Source organism: Cadophora gregata, assembly GCF_030347475.1.
Source record: "Cadophora gregata isolate MNR1 chromosome Unknown scaffold_5, whole genome shotgun sequence".
Lineage (NCBI taxonomy): Eukaryota > Fungi > Ascomycota > Leotiomycetes > Helotiales > Ploettnerulaceae > Cadophora > Cadophora gregata.
In genome coordinates, this window is record NW_026695928.1 from 1,947,277 (window position 1) to 1,970,729 (window position 23,453).

At 41.7% G+C, this 23,453-nt stretch overlaps 7 protein-coding genes across 7 annotated transcripts; 4 read left to right on the plus strand and 3 right to left on the minus strand.

Annotated features, from left to right (window-relative positions):
* Positions 1-10,306: 10,306 nt before the first annotated feature.
* Positions 10,307-12,021, plus strand: ONS95_011410 (uncharacterized protein). Its single transcript, XM_058505023.1, has 5 exons — positions 10,307-10,596; positions 10,649-11,224; positions 11,294-11,378; positions 11,446-11,647; positions 11,721-12,021. The coding sequence occupies exons 2-5, from the start codon at positions 10,983-10,985 to the stop codon at positions 11,777-11,779; spliced, it is 588 nt and encodes a 195-aa protein (XP_058359579.1). The 5' UTR covers positions 10,307-10,596; positions 10,649-10,982; the 3' UTR covers positions 11,780-12,021.
* Positions 12,022-12,208: 187 nt separating this feature from the next.
* On the minus strand, positions 12,209-12,935 carry ONS95_011411 (uncharacterized protein; the record flags this gene model as incomplete). Its single annotated transcript, XM_058505024.1, has 2 exons — positions 12,209-12,604; positions 12,648-12,935. 2 exons carry the CDS (start codon positions 12,933-12,935, stop codon positions 12,209-12,211), a joined length of 684 nt encoding a protein of 227 aa, XP_058359580.1.
* Positions 12,936-13,168: 233 nt separating this feature from the next.
* On the minus strand, positions 13,169-14,074 carry ONS95_011412 (uncharacterized protein; the record flags this gene model as incomplete). The annotated part of the gene is made up of 1 exon (XM_058505025.1): positions 13,169-14,074. One exon carries the CDS (start codon positions 14,072-14,074, stop codon positions 13,169-13,171), a length of 906 nt encoding a protein of 301 aa, XP_058359581.1.
* A 240-nt stretch (positions 14,075-14,314) lies between these two features.
* THR4 (threonine synthase) lies at positions 14,315-16,113 on the plus strand (the record flags this gene model as incomplete). The annotated part of the gene is made up of 3 exons (XM_058505026.1): positions 14,315-14,446; positions 14,500-15,090; positions 15,136-16,113. 3 exons carry the CDS (start codon positions 14,315-14,317, stop codon positions 16,111-16,113), a joined length of 1,701 nt encoding a protein of 566 aa, XP_058359582.1.
* Positions 16,114-16,454: 341 nt separating this feature from the next.
* Positions 16,455-16,967, plus strand: ONS95_011414 (uncharacterized protein; the record flags this gene model as incomplete). The annotated part of the gene is made up of 1 exon (XM_058505027.1): positions 16,455-16,967. The coding sequence occupies one exon, from the start codon at positions 16,455-16,457 to the stop codon at positions 16,965-16,967; it is 513 nt and encodes a 170-aa protein (XP_058359583.1).
* Positions 16,968-17,529: 562 nt separating this feature from the next.
* On the minus strand, positions 17,530-18,309 carry ONS95_011415 (uncharacterized protein; the record flags this gene model as incomplete). Its single annotated transcript, XM_058505028.1, has 1 exon — positions 17,530-18,309. The coding sequence occupies one exon, from the start codon at positions 18,307-18,309 to the stop codon at positions 17,530-17,532; it is 780 nt and encodes a 259-aa protein (XP_058359584.1).
* A 3,708-nt stretch (positions 18,310-22,017) lies between these two features.
* ONS95_011416 (uncharacterized protein) lies at positions 22,018-23,429 on the plus strand. The gene is made up of 4 exons (XM_058505029.1): positions 22,018-22,117; positions 22,177-22,580; positions 22,632-23,090; positions 23,147-23,429. Exons 2-4 carry the CDS (start codon positions 22,389-22,391, stop codon positions 23,285-23,287), a joined length of 792 nt encoding a protein of 263 aa, XP_058359585.1. The 5' UTR covers positions 22,018-22,117; positions 22,177-22,388; the 3' UTR covers positions 23,288-23,429.
* The last annotated feature ends 24 nt before the right edge of the window (positions 23,430-23,453 follow it).

Consider the following 23,453-nt stretch of genomic DNA (forward strand, 5'->3'; position numbering starts at 1 on the left):
GGTAACTTCCCAAGTTTCACCCACTCTTGGTCCTGAGAGTTCAGGTTGAGGTGGCCCTGGTTCTGGAGTCCACTCTGGCTCCTGGGCTTCTTCCTCGCTGTCACTTGGCATTAACTCTGTGTCATCGTCTGGCCCAGAGCTGTCGTTGTCTCGATACACATAGTCCTCAGGGGGCGTGCTGACGACGGTTTGCTCGAGCTGATCCACGACGCTCGCGGAATCTCGCTCGCTGTCGTCAGAATCGCCCAACTGGGTGTGGATGTGATTCTCCTCGAGCTCGTCTGTAGTCATGTGTCGATACGTCGCGGCGAGTTGTCGTGTTGGTTCATTGTAAGAGCCACGTCCCATTGCGTTGGCATGTTTCTTGTCTGTCCACGACTTCTTTTGTCGATGAGAGCTGGCCATGTGACCAGGGAGGCCACACTCGAAGCACAGCTTCTTTTCTCGTCGCTCGCTCATGACTTTCTTAGATAGCCCGCCGTTGCGCGGCTTTCCTTGATGACTTGGCTTCCGGAACGTCGCATCGAGTTCCATTTCCCGAGGGTAGAATGGTTTCTTGTTATTGCCCCCTCTTCCTTGGTGCATGTGCGTTCCGGAGCGGTATTGGCCTTTCTTCTCGAGTGCCCTCTCGTAGTTTCGGTTGTCAATCTTGACAGCCATTTCGATGAGTTCTTGCAAGTCGGTAGGCGCGTCCGATCTTGCTATCTCATCTTTCACTCCGTCTTTCAACCCTTTGTAGTACTGTGCCCGAAGGGCGTCGTCATTCCAGCTGGTCTGATTCGCGAATTGCTGGAAGGCGGCAGTATACGTGGTCGCTGACCCGACCTGCTTTAGGTTCTGGATGTAGTCCGAGAGGAAGGTCTCGATCCAGTTGAAGGCAGATCCCCGGAGGAAGGACGAAGCCCAAAGGACTTTGTCAGTCTCCGTGGCGAACTGGTGACCGTTGAAGCCCGTATAGAGCTTAACCTGCGTGAGGTATGCTCTGAGCTTGGATCGGTCTCCGTTGTAGAGATCCGGGGCGGCGATCTTGGGTATGTTCTTTGGGTCGAAGACCTTGGCGGGAGCCGAGTGGTCGTTCGACGATCCTTTGACGGAGGACATGTTGTCTTCGTGAGTCGGTACCTCTGACGAGAAGGTGCTCAAAGTGTAACGGTCCGGTATTTACTCGCTGTAAATACAGAAGGCTGCAGTTGATCTCTGATGATCGAGAGGTAGGTGTATCACGTAGACGGGAAGACAGTTACTAAGTATCAGAATACTATTTGAAGTTGAGCACGAAGCTCCTATCTAATGGCAGACGTGCCAGTCTTATATAGAACCTTCGTTCTCCTTGGATCCCACAGGTCCCTTGGGATCCTTCACGACATAGTCGTACTGGATCCCTTGGGATCCCCTGGGATCCGTCACGTGACCCGACCGCGGAAGGCCGCTGCCAGATCACCGTGACCTGCAATACTACTATAATGTAATGCTATGTGATACATGTTCCTTAGACCTTATTGGTTCCTGTGAGCTTTACTCCTAGGAGCCGTCCGACTCCCAGGAGTACGCCTGCTCTGAGGATATTTCCTCCTGGGACCCAGCGGGCTCCCAGGAGCGTCCGTAACATTTAGCCCCTTAAGCCTCTAGACGTCGATTAATATTATCTTAATGATTTTTATTAATTAGCTTCTTTTTAAGTTACTCTTATCTAATTGATATTTCCTTATAAAAAGGTCTAACGCTCTTAGGAAGCTCGCTAAGCTAAATCAAGGCTTTTCCCGCTATATCTGGTAATACTTTAAAGTACTCTAACTAAATGCGGCCTAGAATAAGGTTATAATTACCTAATTCTAGTAAAAAGAAAGGTATATTAACTATTCTACACTTATTAATCGTAAAAGAGAGAGAGAGATAAGACGTAATCTGATTATTAGCGATTCCGTCGTAGCCTTTTATTATAATAGGCTGTAATAACCGTTAAGGTGTAACGCTAAAGAGATATTGTAATTTCTTAGCAAAAGGCTTATTTAGGAAGGCGAAGCTATTAGCGCCTATATTAATTAAAGAGCGATTCGTGCGATTTTAGCGCAGCTTAATAAAACTCGTTGAATCCGTTGATAAAGTTTACTACGGGTTTTATAGTAGCTCTAAGATTAGAGTATAACTTCATATAGAAGTAATCTTTTAAGTGATCCTTAGGCTTTCTAGCCTTATTAGTAAGGCGTAAGAATTTAGCTTTAAAATCACTAAAATCGTTAGTAGATAACATATATAAGCTATTATATTTAGCTTCGTACGTCGATATTTACTTTATAACAAAGATCTTACGTAAATTAGCTATTAGCTCCGTATAGTGCGTATAAGGATCCCCGCTATATGTATTGTGCCTTATAAATAAGGCTTCTTATACTTTACTCTCCGTTATATTATATACGTAGGTTATTCGAGCAAATTCGTTATTAAAGTAATCCTAATTTACTTTTAGCTTAGAAATAATTAATAATTCCTATCACTCGAACGTAGGGTCTATACTATCTATAAGCGGCTTCAGATCACGTATTTTTCCGGTCTTACGCCGCTTATTATTATATCTAAGAAACCGGTTAAGGGCTCCTACGATAGTAGCTCTAATTATATCTCTAATAAAAGAGGAATTTATAGGAGAAATTAGAGGTAGAGACACTCTAAGAAGCTCTTTTTAAATTTGAGTTATAAAGCGAGTTATAGCGTTCGCTTCTCTAATTAGTCTATTAAGCGATAGAGTTATAATATATATTATAGGCGTTTTTTCCTTATCTCTTTACTTACTCCTAGTACATTCTATAATATTCGTTCTAAATATATTTTCACGAATATACCTTAAGGGGCTTTCGTCTCTTACTTAATTAGGGTTAGAGTTAGAGCTTTTTAGCTCTTATAGTTCTCGCTATAATAAGCGATTCTCTTTAGCTTACTCTCGTATTATATTACGTAGTTCGGCGATTTAGTCCACTAGACTCTTATTAGCTAAATCTCGCTGTTATAAGCGAGACCTAGGTCTAGCTATAGAAGCTTCTTCTACCTCTGATTAGTCTATATTACTAGCGCCGGGTATTTATACTTTAGTAGAGGTACCTTAAACTAAGGAGAATAACTTAGCTTCGTTATTAACTCTTAATTAGTTCGATTTATCTTGATTTTCCGTAGAAGTTATATTTCTACTTAGAGAGCTATTATTATAACTACCCTAAGTATTATATCAAGAACTTATAGTTCGTACTATTAATTAGCTGCTAAAATCGCGGAAATCGATTAACGTTTAACTAAGATATTATCAAGTGATAATATAGGGTTTTTAAAGGGTAAGTTAATTATATAAACGACCCCTTCAGCGTATAAGCCTAATAAAAGCTCTTTTCACTATTATAACATAGAATAGTAACCTTTACGTTACGTACTAGCGTATCTTATCTTATTACAGAATAATAACTATTGTAATAAGTACTAAAATAACTCTTTTTAGCGTTTTACGCGTATAAGTTAAATATATATTTAAACTCGAGGATTTAATTAGTTCTTTTAGGGAGCCGCGCGTATTAAAGAATAGGAGCTATAAAAACGGTCTTTTCTACCGCTACTAGGAGCACGCTAGTAGGCTCGCTTAGCTCTCTGAAGTAGCTCTTATTCGCCGTCGTAATATAATAACGTTTCTAAGAGGGATATTAGCTCTTATAATAGCTAATAGCGAATAAGACGCTAGTCCGAGTTAAGAGAGTTCTTAACGACTAGCACAACGCTCAGTAGTCGGATTATATAGCCAAGTCCCGTGACCTAGTTAGACGTTCAGAGTTAATATAAGAGTGTTAAGTAATAATAAGCACTTATCTACTTTTAGCTAGCCTCGCAATTCTAACCAATAGTAAAGCTAGGCGATTCCAGCTTTTAAATAACACTAGGCTAAGCGTAGTCTTATAACTTTATATAAGTAATCTATTATCGTATAACCGAGTGCGTAGCGCCAGTAAAGTAGCGACGATAAGGGTCGAAAAACAAAGGCTCGCTTAGGGTAACGAGTATAAGTCGTCAGGATATTATTACGCCGTCACTAGCAGTGTAATTTAAGCTTAATATAATATAATAGCACGGTTTAGCGTTAGCTAGCACGTAAGCGAAATAACCACAGATCAGGTAATAACCTCTCTATTAGCGTGAATATTAAGCTAAGAAGCTCTCGATTCCGTAGAGAGCACTCGAGCCTATATAGACAAATTCCCCGGGCTATTCCCGATTAGGCCTAATTACACTTAATATAAATCTTTTCGTAAACTCCTATAATACTATAGAGCTATTTCCCTTTACGTATAACTAAGTAGGTAACTATCAGTAAACCCCTTTAGAGTTAACCGAGCTCTACCGAGTCTTACCGAGCTTTACCGAGCTCTAGACTCTTCCTAATCGGGTATAGTAAAGAAGTAGTTACCACTACCTTTACAAGAACTAAGAAGAACACTAAAGCTAGTAGCTCGTAAACTTTAGAGCTCCTTAGTTAAGCTTATAAAGGAAGAGGAACTAAGCGATAAGTATACTATAGTAATAAAGCTTAAGACTATTAGTAAGTTTAAGAGAGCTCTAAAGAAGATTTATAAAGACCGTATAAGACTACTAAAACTCTAGAGACTTATAAACTCTGGAAAAGATAAGGACCTTAATAGGGAAATTAATAGCTTAATTACTAAGAGCGCTATAGTTAATAAAGCTAACCTAAAAGGAATAAGCTTAGGGGCTAAATTAGAAGAGGTAAAGTTTAGTGTCTTTACTAACTCTACTATAATATTATCGGAAACTTAGTTAGTATTATTATTAAGGTCTATAAGTATAGTTATATAATAGTAAACTTAGAACTTTTACTAATAAGTATATACTAATATAAAACACTCTCTATTCTATAGTATAATATATAGAAATCATACGATATAATAAACTTTCTACTATAAAATAAGAAGACCTAGAAGTATAATATTATTATAATCTAAGAACTGTAGCTTAATAGTTATAATAAGAAAGCTACTTATAACTTATTCTAAGGATAATTTAAAGCTTACTTAGCTAATACTAAAAGACTGCTAGTTAGCTTCTTTATCTATAGTAAAATCTACTCTAGCTTAGTCTATATTACAAGGAGAGAACCTTATATAAGCTTAGTATATATTATAGTTAAGTTAAGAAGTACTATAAAGATAATTATAGTATATAATATATATAACTTATATAACGTATTAGATCTGTATATATATAAAGTCTAAGAAGAAATACCTTAAGAGAGTATATTACTAGAACTGGATATTACTCTTAAGAAGTTCCGGAATAATAGTTAAGTAGTAGTAAAGAACTTTAATATATACTATAAGAAGTAGTTTAAGAACTTACTACTTTTAAACAGCTGCTTAGCTATAAGAGTATATATAGAGGCAGTAAGAAGTATAATAGTAGACTATAGCCTTAAACTTACTCTTCTAGCAGGTATAGTTACTTAACTAAGAGTAGATATTTAGTTAAGCTTATAAGGTATAGCGATTAACCTTAGCTAGTATAGCATTGAACTTATAGATAAGCTAGCTACTTATAAAGTAATCCTAGAGTTAGATATAGCTTTAGATTATCTACTAATAAAGATAGTAGTCTTAATAGACTATTCTAGAACCTTAATAGTCCGCTAATAAGACTATAAAACTATAGACTAAGCGACTTTCTAGAGAACGCTCTAAGAGCTCTTACTCTCTATAGCTGAAATTAACACTATAATTACACTAATAGACCTTAATGATATTACTAATAAGGTAATAGAAGTAATATAGTAAGTAGTAATATTAGCTATAATAGAGAAAGAGTATACTAAGAGAATAGTCCTAAGGTTTATAAAAGCTTATAAAGAGGTAGTAGATAAAGTTAAAAGAGCTTAGAAATAGTAGAATAAGGTTAGGAGTACTATTTAAGACTTATAGGAGTTTATAATAATAAAGAGAGTAAGAAAGAAGGCGATCTAAGTTATATAAAGAGATATCTATAGAGAGAAAGTATTAAGCGTATAAGATAAGAAAAGGTTATAGTTACTAGTAAAGTAGATAAGATAAAGAAGTACTAAGGCTCTAGTATTTATACTAGATATTAGGAAAAGTAATAGAGAGTTAGTAGAAAATATAGAAAGTAAAGCAGAGGCGTTATAAGCTACTTTCTTCCTTTAATCTCTAGAGGTAGACCTAATAGATACGTACTTCTATAACTACCTTATACTAATAGAGCGATAAACTCTGATTAATAAGTAGGAAGTCTAAGAAGTATTAAGAGACGCCTCTTTAGATAAAGCCTTAAGAGAGAATAGAATCCCTAATAGGGTCCTAAAGGCTATAATAGATATTCTAGCTCTGATCTATATAAGACTCTTTAACTAGTTTATTTAACTCTAATACTATCTGAGTAAGTTTAAAAGATTAATTATAGTAGTATTAAGAAAACCCGGGAAAGATAACTACTTATAACTAAAGTCGTATTATCTAGTAGCTCTTATAAATATAATAGGAAAAGTTATAGATATTATCTTAGTAAAAAGAATATAATACTACGCGAAATAATATAAGCTTCTTTTAGCGTCTTATACTACAGGCCGGAAGTAGTCCTTATATAAGTATATAGTATACTTACTCCTAGAGAAAGTATATATAATATAAAGGAAATATAAGGTAGTAAGTCTCTTAATACTCGACGTCTCTAGAGCCTTTAATAATATCTCTTACGAAAGACTCCTCTATAATTTCTAAAAATAACGCCTATTAGAAGAGATTATTTAGTAGATAGCTAGCTACTTATAAGATAGAACTATATAAATTAAACTTTATAAGAGCGTAAGTATAAAGTTTAGAGTCTCTACTAGAATCCCTTAAGGCTTACTACTATCACTTATCTTATATCTATTCTATAATATAGACCTACTAGAGATAAGTCGTTTAAAAGAGCTAGTAATAAGCTATATTAATAATACTAGCTTTATAATAGAAAGAGCTACTATCGAATCTATAGTACGGAAATTAGAACTCCTATACTTAAAGGCAGAGGAATAGGCTTAGTAATATACTTTAGTATTTATACTATAGAAGTACGAGCTTATATACTTCACTTATAAAAGTAATAGAAGGAAAATTATAGTATAAGATAAACCGGTCGACCTTAGAAATAGTATAGAGGTATAAGTAAAGACTTATACCCGCTACTTAAGAATTATTCTAAATAGTGAATTAAATAGTATAAAATATATAAAGTATATTAAGATACAAGTAGAGAAATCTATCTAAGCTATAGGAGTAATCTCTAGCTCTAAGTAAGGAGCGTTAAAGGCAGATATACTAATACTAATTAAAGTAATTATTACTCTATAGATATTCTATAATTATTCTACTTAGTAGATTTTAAACCCTATCTATAGGAAGAAGATACACTAAGTAAAGTAGCTATAAACACTAGATACTTTATAAAAGAAAGCTCTATACTTAGCTACTAGAGCCTTCTAATTTATAGCTATAGTAGTGCTTAAGGCTGAGATAGAGACGTTTAATACTAAAGCATAACTTACTTAGCTTAGCCTAATTACTGTATATTAAATTAGAGCTTCTCTGATATACTAAGAGATAAGAATACTAAAGGAGAGAGGCACGATAGGTAAGGAACACCTAAGGAGGTTACTACTTTAGGAGCTAGAGAAAAGTATAAGATATATTATATTACTAGAAGTATTTAAGAGACTTAAGTAATAAGTACTAGTAGTAGCTGAACTATAATAGATTCCCTTAACTTATATTATTAAGGACGCCGAAATAGTAGTAGAATCTTATAATAAGCTCTAGTAGAAGAACCTGATATTATATATATAAATCTTCACTAATAGAAGTAATATTAAAGGATAAGTAGGAGTAGTTACGTAAGACTTAAAACAGAGAAAAAAGTATTAACTAGATATTAGTCTATTCTCTTAATTTATAGTTTATAGCGCTAAGCTATATAGTATCTAGATAGCGCTAGATATAGCCTTAAAGGATAATAATATAAGAAGACTTACTATCTTTATAGATAACTAAGCTATAATCCTATTCTTAGCACGCCCTTAGAAGTAGTCTAGCTAAATAATTCTATAGAAGATATACTACTTAGTAAATATCTTTTAATATAGATAAGTACTAGTAATAATACACTAGATTCTAGTATATATCGGAGTCCCTAAGAATAAGGTAGTAAACTAACTTATAAAAGAGGCTATAAGCTAGAGATACTACGAGGATAAGAGCTAGCTAATAAAGGGAACACACTTACTATAGCTTCCTTAATTAATCTTATCGTATAAGAGATAAATTAAGAAGGAGGCGAGATACTAATAGACTAAACGCTAGAACTAAGGCGAGATATCACTCTTTTATAAGAAAACCTAAAAGAAGTTCTTCTAATATTATATTAACTAATATATTAATAAGCTCTACTAGGGCTTTATAAAGGCTAAGAGTTTAGTACTAATCTAGATAAGAACTAATAAGATTAGTCTCTGTAGCTACTTTTATACGATTAAACGATTAGATAACCTATAGTATAACTGCGAATAAGCGTACTAAATAGTTAAATATATTATTAAAGATTACGAATACTTAGACGGATTAAGGGATAAGTACTTTATAGAGGTCTATACTAATATAAAAGTATATCTAAACGATCTAGAGCTTATCTCTAAAACAGTAGTTTTTATACTTACTATAAGTCTTATAAACTCGAAGGTAATATTTACAGACTTACTACTAAAGTAATATTCTACACTTTCTTAAGGAGCAGCTAGAGTAGTAAATTAGCGATAATATAATAAGGAAATTTAAGCTCTTCGCTAAAGAGGGGCTATAATAATAGTAATATATATTAAGATAAGAGCGAAAGGCCTAGGGAGTATATAAGATCATATAGAGTTATATAGGTTTTTATTACTTAATTTTCTTTTATTTATACTAGTTCCTTTTATACTCTAATTAGCTCTAGATACGAGGCTAATTAGCTCGTGATTATATATATAACTAGCCTATAACAGTACGTCTGTATAGCGCTAGATAGCAGCTAAATAGACTATAGATTTAAAAAAAAAAAAAAAAAAAAAAAAAAAAAAGTGACATTGAAGTCTCACATTTCACTACATCATCCGCCATCTGTGCTGCCCAGCATGGAGTGAGATATGGCCGACTACTGGTCAGCCATGGTAAGGAGATATAATCTTCTAGTTTTGTTCCCATAATATATTCCATGCAGCTTTTATCTCCATTCTAGCAATGCTATTTGACTGTGAAGGCTGCAATGATTTTACCAACGTACATGCCCTACTCGCTTCAATCCGGGCATGGGGTCTGGACTCTGACACGAATGGTATTCTATGTTCTAAGAACAATTCGAACAATCAGAAATAGAAAGACCACCCCGCTGATGGTTCAGCCAACCTCCGCTTGTTCCAGCAGACCCCTCGAAGATTTCCCGGGGCTTTTCCTTCTGGTGGAATAGGCACAGGATTGTTTCTTGAAATTCCGGAATCAGAGTTTGTACGAATTTACAAAAAGTTTCGGAGCCGAAACAATTCCAACTGACTGCATTGGACTCAGGAAATATGGGTATCGCCCTAAGAAACACCCTGGGGGGCAGGGTGGAATCAACGGCGTGCTGATTGTAGCCGAAGTAAACATCACGTGTATTTTCTTGGCTTTACTTACCTGTGTTCCATGGTAATACCAACATTGAGTCGAGAATTTTACTTATAAAGGAAGCAAAGATCACCTTTGAGCCCATGCTGTTTGCTCAAAGTCGATATACGGAGAACACTAGGCATCTTCGCTTTCCCTCAATCCTTGACTTCCAGCTATTCACTTCCAAATTCATGTCCCTGCCCAACCCAAACCCAAACGGAAGACTAGCTACGGAATATTTAGGACTCTATTACAACTGTAGCAAGAATACCTGGAACAAAAGTGGGAATTACTCTGGACAGTTCATGCAAATAAGAGAACCAACTTTTCGTAAATGCATCATATCTTGACTTTGTCTTCCTACCCAGATGTACAGTGTAGTATCTTGGAATCATTAAGTTCACATCTTAGAAACATTAATGTCTTATTTTTAAACAGTTTTTAGTGTCGCAAATACTTAATTTCAACAAGCATCTAGCTTTGTTATATCTAGATTTTGTCAAGACACACCGTAAGATGCCCTGCAAAGACATCACCAGCGCGGGAAATGACACCGTCAGGATACAGTCACATCCTTGGTAAACTCGATAATCGTCATAATCATTGCTAACCTTACAAATATGAGAGTTTCCATTTTTGCTTTCAGGCAAGAAGCTTTTGGCTTCGCTGCTGACTACCTCACCAGTGTTGGACTCCCAATCAAGTTAGCCTGAATGCAATACGACACCTGCAGTGCATCTACAAAACCAACATCTTTCCCCACTTCCCCAGCAAGACAGTTTCGTCCCGTCCATGACTTGACGTCAATATGGCTACTCGAAATATGCCGACGGTGACTCTGTCTTCGGGCTTTCGCATGCCAGTAATCGGCCTCGGAACATCTGTAAACAGTCACTTATCAAATATATTCATTGCAGGTTCTGACGATCCTGTAGTTCTCTAACACGTCTGAAGCGCCAGATCCAATCGAAGTTGAAAAAACAGTAAAACTTGCTCTTGAGATAGGATACCGCCATATCGACTGCGCTCCAATTTACCAGAATGAGGCTGCAGTTGGTCGTGGCATCAAAGCATCAGGCATTCCACGGAAAGACTTGTTTGTCAGTCAGCTTCAGACGTCTCTGACATAACATTCTGCATGGTACAATCAATTGGGCAGATCACAAGTAAGCTTTGGAACACAGAACATGACCCTGAAGATGTCGGACCAGCTCTTGACCAAACATTGCGAGACCTTGGCACTGATTATGTGGATCTTTACTTGGTATCATGTTATTCTCTCTGAAATCACGATCACAGACTGACAAAGACCAGATCCAATGGCCACAATCATATGTGAAGCAGACTCCTTACACTGCCTTCCCGGAGGATGAGAACGGGAATGGAATTACGACCAATGTTCCAATAGCATCGACGTGGCGGGCGATGGAAGCTCTCGTCGTCGCTGGGAAAGCAAAATCTATTGGTGTCAGTAATTTCTCCCAACCTGAGCTTGAACAGCTGCTCTTGACGTAAGTCTTTCTGTCCAAATATCTCTTCCACTCCATTTCTCGGTCCAGACTCAATATACAAATGCTCAGGGCCAAAATTCCTCCCGCTGTGAACCAGATCCCGGCTACACCTTATCGACGGAAGGCGGATAGGATAGACTGGTGTCGATCCAAGGTAAGTCAAGACTTAAATGCTACTCTCATCGTGGATTCCGCCCACGATTCCGTCTAAGGCTCAACAGAACATGCACGTCACGGCATGGGGACCCCTTACAATCGACCGATCTACCCAATACAATGTTGCAAGCGACCCTGTTGCCCAAAGAATTGCAGCAAGTATCAAAATTACGCCTGCTCAACTCATTCTGAATTGGGCAATCCAAAGAGGCACGAGTGTCATTCCAAAAAGCTCACAAGAAGAGAGGCTTCGGTCAAATCTCGAAGGTACGTCACAACTTCTGAACTGCATTGTCCACCGTGGAAGATATGTAGTCGCTAATTCGGTATGATGTCAAAGTTGTTGAGCTCTCGCCCGAGATAATAAAGCAGGCTGAGCAGCTTGAGATATTACTCTGACGATATCCGAGATGGGGCAGGTTTTGGGATCACGTTACTACGCAGTTTATTCTCTCCAAATGACAAACAATAGAGTCAGCTGCTTTGACCTGCGTGCAGAAGTGATTCCAAGGTTTGGCTTAAAACGTGGAAGGTAAGCCGATCGCTGCTATTTCCACTTGGAATGGTAGAGGTGTTTGCCGAGATGAATTTGGCATCGTGATTCAGAGAATTTGTAGCTCGAAATGGAAGTAAAGTTTCAAGAGCGGTTTGAAAAGGCATTTTCTCTGATGTTGAGAGCTTTTAGCAATCGTTCTTAAGAAAGCTTGACCTCAGTTTCATACAGGTAGACACAAGGTAACAAGGAGATGAAGTGCAAGTGACAAGTCAACTGACAAGCATTGGAGTTCAAGATTATGGGCTGCATGTTTTGCCAATTAAGTTCCCACCCTATCCAGAAGGCTTCTCAACACCTGCCATGAACTCTATCGCCGCGCTCACAATAGTCTTTACAACCTCGACCTCCTCCTTCGTCCTTGGCGTATAGACCATCAAATACTCATGCGGTACCAAGGAGCCAGCCAGCGTCATCCTCTCACCCCACTTCTTTGAAATCACCTCCTTGCAATCGGCCGGACTCAAAGACATATGCAATGAATAGTCACCACTTCCAGTACCAGCATGAACATGAGCAATTTCGCGTTTCGTACTCTTGGCGATGCTGTGCGGAGTAGCAACGCCATCTGCGACGAGAAAGGCATCTCCTGATTTTTCCAGCACAGAAGTCCGGACGACGGTATGTGACGAGTATTTCGCTGCTAGCTCTTCCATAGCTTGAGCGAGTAGCTACTCCGTCAGCGAAAGTGCTTCGTCAAGCCGGACTTCATACCTTGTGCATGTCATCTCCAGTCAGTTGAGTTGTCTGTCGGTGGGGAGCTATCCATCGAGAGATTTCCGGCCTTGGACCCTCCCTTTCCGGTAACTCTCCGTGCAAGAAACTCGTGCCGACTTTATGTCCACATTTTGCGATTTCCTTTGGATGGTCGTAAGGCAGAAGTGTGAAAGGATCAGCTCGAAGAGGCCCAAGACATAGCTGGGTAAGGTATCCAATGATGTTCTGGGGCAAGGCCGTATCGGCGACCTTCAACCAGTTATGATAATTCTCGAGAAACGCCATGGTGAGTTGAAGAAATGATAAAAAAAAATTCGAAAAGCGAGGTAACAAATTCAAGCCGCCTGATATAATGAATAAGGTTCTCATTGTTTGTCCGGTGGCAGCTGACTATTGGTCTGAGGCGTCGTTGCTGAATCAAGCTTCTGGTCAGACAATGCCAGCCAATTGGAGCTTTAAAGTCGTACGGCTGAGACCCCTTGTTCAAAGTGGCGGACTTTGCCATACCAAATTCCCCATCACAGAATTCCCTTTGTCGCCTTCATGAGAAGAAAAGGAGGTCTCTTCCGTTCATCGGCCCATTGAGGCGATTCTTTCAGCTGTTCGAGACTTGGTCCCCATTCAATAATAGCCGACAAAGTAAAGCCGACTTCCAGAAGGATCGTGATATACGTCGCGATCGTGCGGTGCTGTTTTATGACTCCTTCTGCAAGCCAGTTTGTCGTCCTAGAACCTTCGCTCAGATATGAATCTAGTGGCCAGATATTATGGCCTTCAGAATCCTTCACGAATTTGGCATTTCGGGGGGCGGTGAAAATGGGATGCTCGACAGAAAATACCAGCGTTCCACCAGGTTTCAGCGATTGATGTATCCTAGACACCAAATCGGGAAACTTCTTCAGATAGTGGAAAGTCAGCGAGCTGAAAACTATATCGAATTTGTTGATGGGCAATTCGTAGGTTTCTAGATCAGCCTGAGCATAAGTCACACGAGGATCTGTGGGGAAGCCAGCTGCCTTCGAAAGCATCTTCTCAGACACATCAACACCTAAGACTGAACCAGCGCCTTCCTCTCGAGCCCATCGGCATACCCAGCCAAATCCACATCCTAGGTCAAGGAAGTTTGTGCCTTTGGGATTTGGGATCAGAGCTCGCAGGTCTTGCCACTCCGGGGTCCCTTCAAGGCCCCGAACTTGACGAGGTAGCTGGATGTATTCTTTAAAGAAATCTTGATTATCATAGACATTCTGGGCCATGATTTCTCTAATAGCCGGCACTGGAACGGCGAGTTGGTGAGGAAGCTGCGGTGTGACAGAGATGCGGAAAGCCTGTCGTTGCCTCACGGAACTTCCGTGTAGTTGGGCAACAGCAGATATTGGAGTGTATGCGGGCGTTTGTTGCACATGCATGAGCGCCCCACCCATGAAATTCTACTTGATGAGTTGATACTTTCTGGGCAATTGTTGTTTCACTTTGAGGGGCAAAGAAACAAGATGCTTGATTTACGCCCAATGAAAGGCGTATTTATCCACACGTGATTTGAGGTTGGCGGGCATCGCCAAAGGGTCCGATTGCGGATGGGAATTTTTGGCCTCATAAACTTCTAAGCTGGCTTGAGTCACAACCATCCCAATTGTCAATTGCCACTCTCACAAATCAACGAGATGTCTGATTCAACTGCGCCAGTTGGTTTGGCTGTGCCGGCCACAAAACCTGTTCCAGTCGCAGAGGAACCAAAAGATACGACTCATTCGCCTTCCCAGCGGTACTTGTCAACAAGAGGAGGATCCTATGGAGTATGGCACCAATCAAAGTTGTAACAGATAGCAAAATCGCTGACTATGTCTAGCTTTCGTTCGAGGAAGTCGTATTGAAAGGGTTGGCATCCGATGGTGGACTTTTCATCCCTGAAGAGATCCCCGCTATACCCCGCGATTGGGAGTCGAAATGGAAGAACCTGTCCTTTTCCGAACTTGCATTCGAAATTCTGTCCTTATATATCTCTCCCTCCGAAATACCCCCTGCAGATCTGAAAAAAGTCATCAATCGAAGTTACTCAACATTTCGTACTTCAGAAACCACCCCACTTGTTACGTTGGACGAAACGAATAATTTACACCTGTTAGAGCTTTTCCACGGCCCAACTTTTGCATTCAAGGACGTTGCATTACAACTACTGGGCAACCTCTTCGAATACTTCCTTGTCCGACGGAATGAGGGCAAGACTGGGAAGGACAGGCATCATTTGACAGTGGTGGGAGCAACAAGTGGTGATACTGGATCAGCGGCGATCTACGGCCTGCGTGGGAAGAAGGATGTCTCAGTGTTCATTCTACATCCCAAAGGACGGGTTAGCCCCATACAAGAGGCGCAGATGACAACCGTCTTGGATGCCAATGTTCATAATCTGGCTGTTGAAGGCACCTTTGATGATTGCCAGGTGAGTATGTTGGAGTCTGAAGAAATAAGTCTGATTATTCTCTAGGATACCGTCAAAGCTCTCTTTGCAGACCCGCAAATAAACAAGACCTTGAATCTTGGTGCTGTCAATTCGATCAACTGGGCCCGAATTCTCGCCCAAACGACTTACTACTTCCACTCATACTTCACACTCACCAAATCGCCCGCATACAAGGCAAATCACAAAGTTCGTTTCGTGGTACCAACAGGAAACTTCGGAGACATTCTAGCTGGATATTTTGCAAAGAGAATGGGCCTACCTGTTGAGAAGCTTGTTGTCGCAACAAACGAGAACGATATCCTTGATCGTTTCTGGAGAACAGGGCACTATGAGAAGAAGGCTGTTCACGGAGCAGCTGCCGAGGGAGGCATTGCCGCAGACGGAGCCAAGGCTCACGAGGACGGCGTCAAGGAGACTCTCAGTCCTGCCATGGACATTCTGGTATCAAGTAACTTCGAGCGTCTATTATGGTTCTTAGCCTACGAATTCGCAGCGGGAGCAGGGATGGACGACGAATGGAATAAGAAGCAATCTGGTCAAGAAGTTGAATGCTGGCTGAAGGATCTGAAGAACAAGGGAGGTTTTGGTGTTCACGATGAGGTACTTGCGTCCGCCAAGAGAGACTTTGAGAGCGAAAGAGTCAGTGATGCGCAGACACTTGAGACTATCAAAGCGTTCTATACTGCGAAGTCGAGCTATATTCTGGACCCACACTCAGCCATCGGTGTAGCAGCATCTCTTCGCTCCATAGACCGAAACTCGCCTGCAGACACTCACCACATCTCGCTCTCCACAGCTCATCCAGCTAAGTTCGCAAATGCCGTAGATGTAGCTTTGAAGGGCGAGCAAGGGTTCAGCTTTGACAGCGTCCTGCCACAGGAATTTATTGGGTTAGAACAAAAAGAGAGAAGGGTAAGAGTCGTTCCTAAGGGAGCTGGATGGGAGGGTGTACGAAAGATCGTGGAGGAAGAGGTTGAGGCAGAGTTGAAGGGTACTAGATGATCTCGACTTGGGATGGCTACAAAAGCATTTGGTTGACCCTGGTTCGGATTCCATTTTGATATTGCCTTTCCATATCGTTGCAAGTCACTGGATTAGAGGTGTGCAAAATAATGCCAGCGAATTTGGCGACCCCACCATCTGCGACCCAACTCAGCACCTGATAACTGTGAGCCTTCAAGGCAGCTGCTTCATCGAAAGCGAGAATCGAAAATATGAATCATTTGTGTCTGTCAGTCACATAAATACAGACTCGATAGCGATCGGTCAATACTCTAGGATATCCTCAATCCCTGATTCTTCAAGCTTGCCTATCCAGAAAATGCTGTAGATTCATATGTCAGATGCCAGCTAAAGCTGCTACTCTTAACAAATTGTCCTCCAGAACTCACTCTGAACTTCTACCATTACCATTCCTCGCACACACAAAAGAGCAGAGAAAATTGGGAGACCTCCTCGAGCAATTATACGATCAAAACGTCGCTGCAAGAGAGCCCACGGATCTGGAGACCTTACTGAATACCATGCCAGCTTGGACAAAGGAGAAGGTGCAGCTGTATGCGAATGAACAGGCGAAGAAGCGGAACCCGTTTGTAGAGTACGAGTCTCTAAGCGCAAGAATCCCTCGTGAGCCTTCAACTAGTGAAACAGCTGCTGCGTACTATGAAGCTTTTTTGAAGTCCAAAAATGTATCAGAGCCAAAGAAGTCCTTAAGATGCCGTTCACCGCAGATGGGCTTGACGGAAATTCAGAACGGGCAGAGGTACGGGTTCATGAATGAGAACGAGAAGATGTGGCATAAAAAGTGCCTGGAATCAGAAGGAGAAATTACCAGGCTTTTGCTTCTACGTATATAACTCCATAGCTTTGCCGGGCGAGTAGTGACCTAGGACTTGTGGACGAGGCCAGCATCATGTTCGCTGCTTCGTATGCCTGGACAAAGCAGCATATGACCAAAGGATCTTCGGAAGAGCTCGACGACCACGTTTGCTGAAGTAGGTTAAGAATCTTTAAGTCACCATAATATCCTGCTCAAAATGGGCTAGCTCGCGGATCGACCGGAAGATGGAAGAAACTTACCAGGCGACATTTTGAAGTGCAAGTAAGAATTTTCGTACCAAACTTGCAAATTAACATTCGTAAATCTCGAACTGATCTATCCTGTCCTAAACGCCACGCCAAATGACAAACATATGCGGTATCCAACCACAATGACAGGCTTCCATGCACGCATGACCTAGCTTCGAGCCTCCCCCTACGTACTTCTCAGTTTCTAACAGCTAGATACTGTCTCAAGAACATTCGCTTCACCAAAACCCATGAGTAGGTCCAATCCGCCATCTGTCACTTTCATCCTGCTCAGAATTGGATCATCCGTTCTGTCAACAGTCCTTTCCAGTCTCCAATCGTCTTACATACTCAGTAGTATCTCTGCGTTCTTCCAGCAGTCTCCCGATACAATCTCGAGATCTCGCCCACGATCAAGGCAGTATCCTTCTCAGCGGTTGGCAGCCGGTGCCCAATATCAAACTCAATCTTCTTCGAATGCTTCTTATCAAACGAATCTCCAAACAGAGCAGCACTCTCCTCTCTCCACGGGTCTTGCAATCCGACAATATGCACGCTAGGAATTCTGATCAACTCACCCTTCTCCTCCGCCGTTAGCATCGACGTAAGAGGGGGACTGGTCCCATTCAGAAACACGGCGAATTTCAACAATCCCAACCTCTTCACGTCAGCAGTCTTGCTGGCTCGAATCTGCTGCTCCAGACAAATCCCCGCTGCCAGCTTCGCGCCCTGTGAGAATCCGATGATGCCAACGAAATTCTTATCTCTGCGCGCCAGGACATCGGCAATAAGCTTTTTGGTCTCATCGGGCATGTCATCACACCCGAGTTTTGTCCAGCGGTAAAATGGACCGCAACCCTCGAAGACAGGCATGACTCCAGGTCCGGGCGGGGCTTCAAACGGAGCATCAATGAAAACAAATTCAAAGGAAGCGGAGAGCGCACGCTGGAGTCGGATGGTCTGGATGTTGAAGATAGTGGAGTTTGTGCCGCCGCCGTGGAGGCACAGGAGTGCTGGTTTGGAGGCTGCACCTGTGCCGCCGGGGGAAGATAGGACGCCGGCTTGGAGGGCCATGTTTCGATAGCCCGGAGTCCGAGACGTGTGAGTGTTGGGAGTTGTTAGGATTTGCATGCTGAAATAATGTCGCTGAACCGAGAAGTGAGTTTCGGGGGTTCCACCGAATCGGCTCGGTAAATTCTGCAGGGGTAAGCACGAGTGAAGAGATATTCGGGATGAATGAAAGAGAAGTTGAGATTCGGACATCGAAAGGGTTTTATGAGATTTCTAAAGATGAGTCGTTTTACAAATAACCTCCGAATTGGAGAATGTAGAATCTTAGAGAACGTTGTGTCCGACTCCGGCTCGGTGAGTTTCATACACCGGGAAACATCCCTTATGAAGTGGATTCAGGATGGTATATCGCAAATTTGACGACCGAATAAGTAAATGCAGAGAGTTATATACCTCTCATAGTATAATATGTCCTCGTTTAAGTCAGTTCTATCTCAATAAATATACTCCTTGAGAACATTTATTACAAGTTGACATGGCACGTGACCAGAATCCGTCCTCATTTTGCTCAAGACGTCCCCTGTAGTCGGCCCATTTTCAATCAACTAAGCATCGGAGGACCGCATATGTAAGGTATATTCTAGGTGACCTCAAAATGTAGTCTGAAATAGATCAAGAATGAATCCGTCCGACTCTTTCGGTGACCGAAGAATCTCTCAGTCGATCCGTAACAAATACTGAGATCGTCAGAAAGATAGGAAGTACTTGACATCAACACATTCTCTGGCATGATCTCGGATTCCCTAGTTGTGTACTTTGACCGAAGCTAGATCGTGGCCTCCTTGGAAGAGAAGCTCTCCCTCTCCGGTTCCGGGGTGTCTCCAGAAGGCGTCCTCTGATCTGGTCTACAACAGCTGAAGACAACAGCCATTAGTACATACTCCGAGGATGCAAGTTAGCCTAACGTTCTCCAAGTAGACTCCGAAGTCCACTGTTTGTTACAGAAGACAGCATCGGTAGTCTACATTCCAAGGGCGATACTTCCAAAAAAGAACTTGGAGTCTCTCAGTGATGTGCAGGCAAAGACCAAGGTGCGAAGTTTTGACGCTCGCTAGTTGCCAGAGTAATAGTAACAGCTTGTTCAAGTCTTCTTTCGGTATTCAGGAAGGAAACGTGCTGAAGGATACTTTGTAGCGCCATAAGCTTGGCGAAAGCTGGTCATGTCTTGAACTAAATTAGAGTAGACCGCAGGTATATTGCTGGCCGGATCATTTAGTATGGTCTCGACACTCTGTAGGAATGACAGTTATGTGTTCAGCGTAGTATAAAAAACTTACCAGAGGTATAAGGTGTAAAAAAGACTGAAATTAGGTTGTAAACAAAGCGCGAATCTCCGGGAGATCAATCACAACAGCTCGCGGTTCAGTATTAGCTGTCTCCCAAATCTTGCCCTAAAGCTGGGTTGGAAAGTTTGGGAGAACAAGTAAAAGGTTCTCTGGAATTGGTGTCAAGCTCGCTCAAATTTCTCATTCGGAGGCCATCTCTCATGGCTGATTGCCCCGAAGTTCCGCAGCACCATTGCATATTAGATGGGCGAGCCAGACAAGGTGAGAAAGTACATGAAGACCACAAGCCTCTCCAGGATAGAGACTCTGCAAGAACTCCGAGTGCTTGAGTACAGTTAATCATTCTGGAGGGAGCAGGTTGACAGGACGTGGGAAAGTACTCAACATATAACCCAAACCATGTTCGGACCCTGTTGGAAAGCAAACAGGGATACCAGCCTTGAGAACTGGATACTGCTCTTGAACCGTAGCAATATACCGGATCGCTTCTGCTGAGGGTGACGGTGTAAGACTATAATGTTGTCAGGTTGCTTTATCATCAAAGCACTCGCGAAGGAATTTGTGACATGTGCGAAGATTCTGGAGAATTTTCTTGAGGAGCTGAAGTCTGCTGTTCTTGTATTGTAAGCTTCGCTTGAAGCTGAAAGCTCGGGACAGAAAGGAAGTGGGAGATATTGTGATCTTGATATCGCGATTCCCGGAAACACGCTGACCCCCAGCATATGACCATGCGTTTACAGGACACCAGCAGCTCCAGTAGAAGGATTCCTCCGTCCGCCAACAGTTCAATCGCTAGTCATCGTGCAGGATAAGGAGCTATTCGGATCGGAACAATGGAGCGACTTATTCGAGGCCGGATAGCATGACAGTCAATATGCTGCGCACGCTGAGAGCTTAGATCTCGGCTCCGGTCAGGGTACGAGATAGATACCTTTTCGGGTTAATGTCAAAAGACGAATAACCTCGCGGAAATTTTTCTTTCCCATTTCCACTTTTGTTAGTCCCTCTGCACGCTGACTGCATTAGCGTCATTGCGCGGTATCAGATCTCCATAACTCAACCTTCTTCCTCACCCTTATTGATTTCCACATCAGGACAGCACGAATTGCTTACCTTGATTAGACATTGGCCGCTTCCGTGCAGTGGCCAAGGCCCGCCAATTAAGGGGTTTTCGTTACCTCAGTCTTCAGGCACCTCTACTAAGTTCCGAGTTTTGTGGATCAAGGCTGGGCAGGCGTTTTTTAGTGGTGAATAGCGTACCTACAGTGGATCCAGGGGCATTTGGACCAATTAGGACTTAAGGAGAGTAAAACTCCGTAGAGGGCCTAAGGTTATTCGGGCGCGTTTTGGTGTGTTCGTCGAGTAATTCAGCTGAGAATCTCATCAACTTTAACACGATAAACCTGTAGTCAAATGAACTCGGAATAAAAAAACGAAAGCACCGTTGAAAAGCCCTGATTCAGGAGATTATTTTATATCCTAGATATTAGGTGATATTCTAACTCGTCAGCGTTTTGTTCTGAGATTTCAGAATTTCTGAAATTTTAATTAAAATCGCTGAAATCAAATCCAAATTGTGTAGCCTTAAATACCTGATCTTCAAAAAACAGCTACACAAAAAAGAAGTAGATATTTGTGTAGAGAAATAGCTACTCTATCTGATTGATTTAAGATATTTTACTTATTATTCGTGGAAAGTTGAGATATCTTAAAGTGTTTGAAAAATCGCGTCTTTTCACGACGCGTGTTACTTAACGAACACGAGATTTCGACTTAAATCCGAAGCTATATGCCTGATATACGATAACTTTTATTAGGAACTTTAATGATATCACTAGATAGATCAAAGATCAGTCTATTACCTTCATCTCAGACTTTTACAACTAGATTGTGGTGCAGGTAATAGTTGTTGTTTAAAGAGCAATTATCGCCGAAGCCATTCGACGATTACACTAAAATACGCCCGAATAACCTCAGACGCTGCGTAGAGAGGCCTCCTTGCTTAATAATCCTGAACCTTCCAAGACTTACTAAGACCACTAAAATACGCCATTTCCCCACTTAGCCTCTCAAGCAAGTCTGAGAGCTGAGATAAGGGTTTTCGTCACAGTGGAGCTTGCTGTGACCATCGAGCTTGCATGGGTCTGAATGTTTATCTGAACCAGGGTCCTCTTTGAACAGCATATCTGGAAAGAGTCAGACTCCGGGAATTGATGTGGGACCAAGTTTTCGCCCAAACTACTTCCTCTACAATGACCAAGTCAGTATGTCGGAAGCCATACCAAATTTTTGTCTGGACTTTGAACAGCTTTGGCCTCGGCAGTCGAACTTTCCAGGAGGTAGTTTTGGACGTAAACTTCTGCATCTCTGCCACCATTTTGAGACTAATCTTGCTTTTGATTTTTCCATATTTTCGCCATTAGTACCGAGAAGAAACAAGTTAGAAGCAAAGATCCCAACAACAGTGCCGCAATCACATTCGCCGCGGTGGTTGGGGGCTGAATCCTCGAATCGAGGTCTCCGCCAAACAGCCATGCCAGCTGGCATGAATCAACCCGCATAGGATCTCCACCTGTAAGCAAGTAAGACGGGAAGCATCCTGGTATTTCTCTCGTATCAGTGATTGATATAGCAGATCAAGCCCAGACTTGAGGCGTGTTCTTCCAAGTCGAACTGTGTCGGCCGCCACTTCAATTTTCAAGCCACTCCGCAGGCCATAATCGCTTTTAAACAAGTGTATCACCCACAATTTCTATTGACATTTGTAGAGTCTCGTCTCGATCGTCTGATTGCGTCAATTCTCAAGACATTGTCCCAATAACGACGGAAACCCCAACCTCAAGGTTTAGCGACATGGCAGCGCCAACTTACAACACGGTGCCGCAAACACCTACGACTCCAACATACATGCAATACGGATCTAGCGAGAAGAAAGATCATCCTCTTAGTGTTGTCCCTCAGTCCCCAGGCTATACTGGCGAGAATGGCGGAAGTGGCATTGAGGATCAATCTCCGATTATTCCCATGCTCTCAAAACAAGACAAAGTGAGCATCGTCTCCGTCCACATCAAACGAATTAGAACTAACCAGGTCAAGAAACTGAAACACAGAATCCGCTACCTTCGGTTACTCTCCCGGCTCGCTGGAACCGGAATAGCCCTCACAACTCTGTCTCAGGAAGGACAAACCATTCACTCCTTTCTGTCTACACAGGATACAATGCGAGGTGGTCGTGGGCCATGGGCGAAGCAAACCGAAATCTGGTCTTCAGTGATGATGTTTGCCCTCTCGCTCATCACTGCCCTGCTAGGATTCGGGATCATCATCGCCTACTTCTTCTCCATCAAAGCAGCCAACACCATCGCCGGCATCCAAGGAGGCATCGGAATGACAGTTGATATCATGCATTTGGCTATCTGGATCGCCCTTGCAATTGCATACCGGGTCGCGAAGAATGGGAAAGATCTCTGGGGCTGGGCCTGTTCTCCGATTGCGCAGAATATTCAGCCAAACTTCGAGGGAATCGTGAACTTCAAGAACGTTTGCGATCGAGGGGTAGGCATCTCCACATGAGTAGATGGCCGAAAGTTTATGCTGACATATATTCTCAGCAAAAAACATGGGTTCTGAGCATCGCGAATGCGGTCGTGAATGCTATTGCAGTCGGGATTTTGATATTAGTTTTCAAACGTACAAAGACGAAGAAGGAGATTAAAAGACTGACTATGGAACTTCCGCCGCGGACAGTATAGTTCACGACGTACTGTTGCCAGATATATTTGACATTGGAGGCTTACCTAGATTTTAAACTCCCACAATCACCGATGCCACTACATCTTTGCTACCAGATCACCGTTCATTTGAATGTGACTATTACAGGTTCACCGAAATAACCCAAATCAATTGATCTCTTTTGCA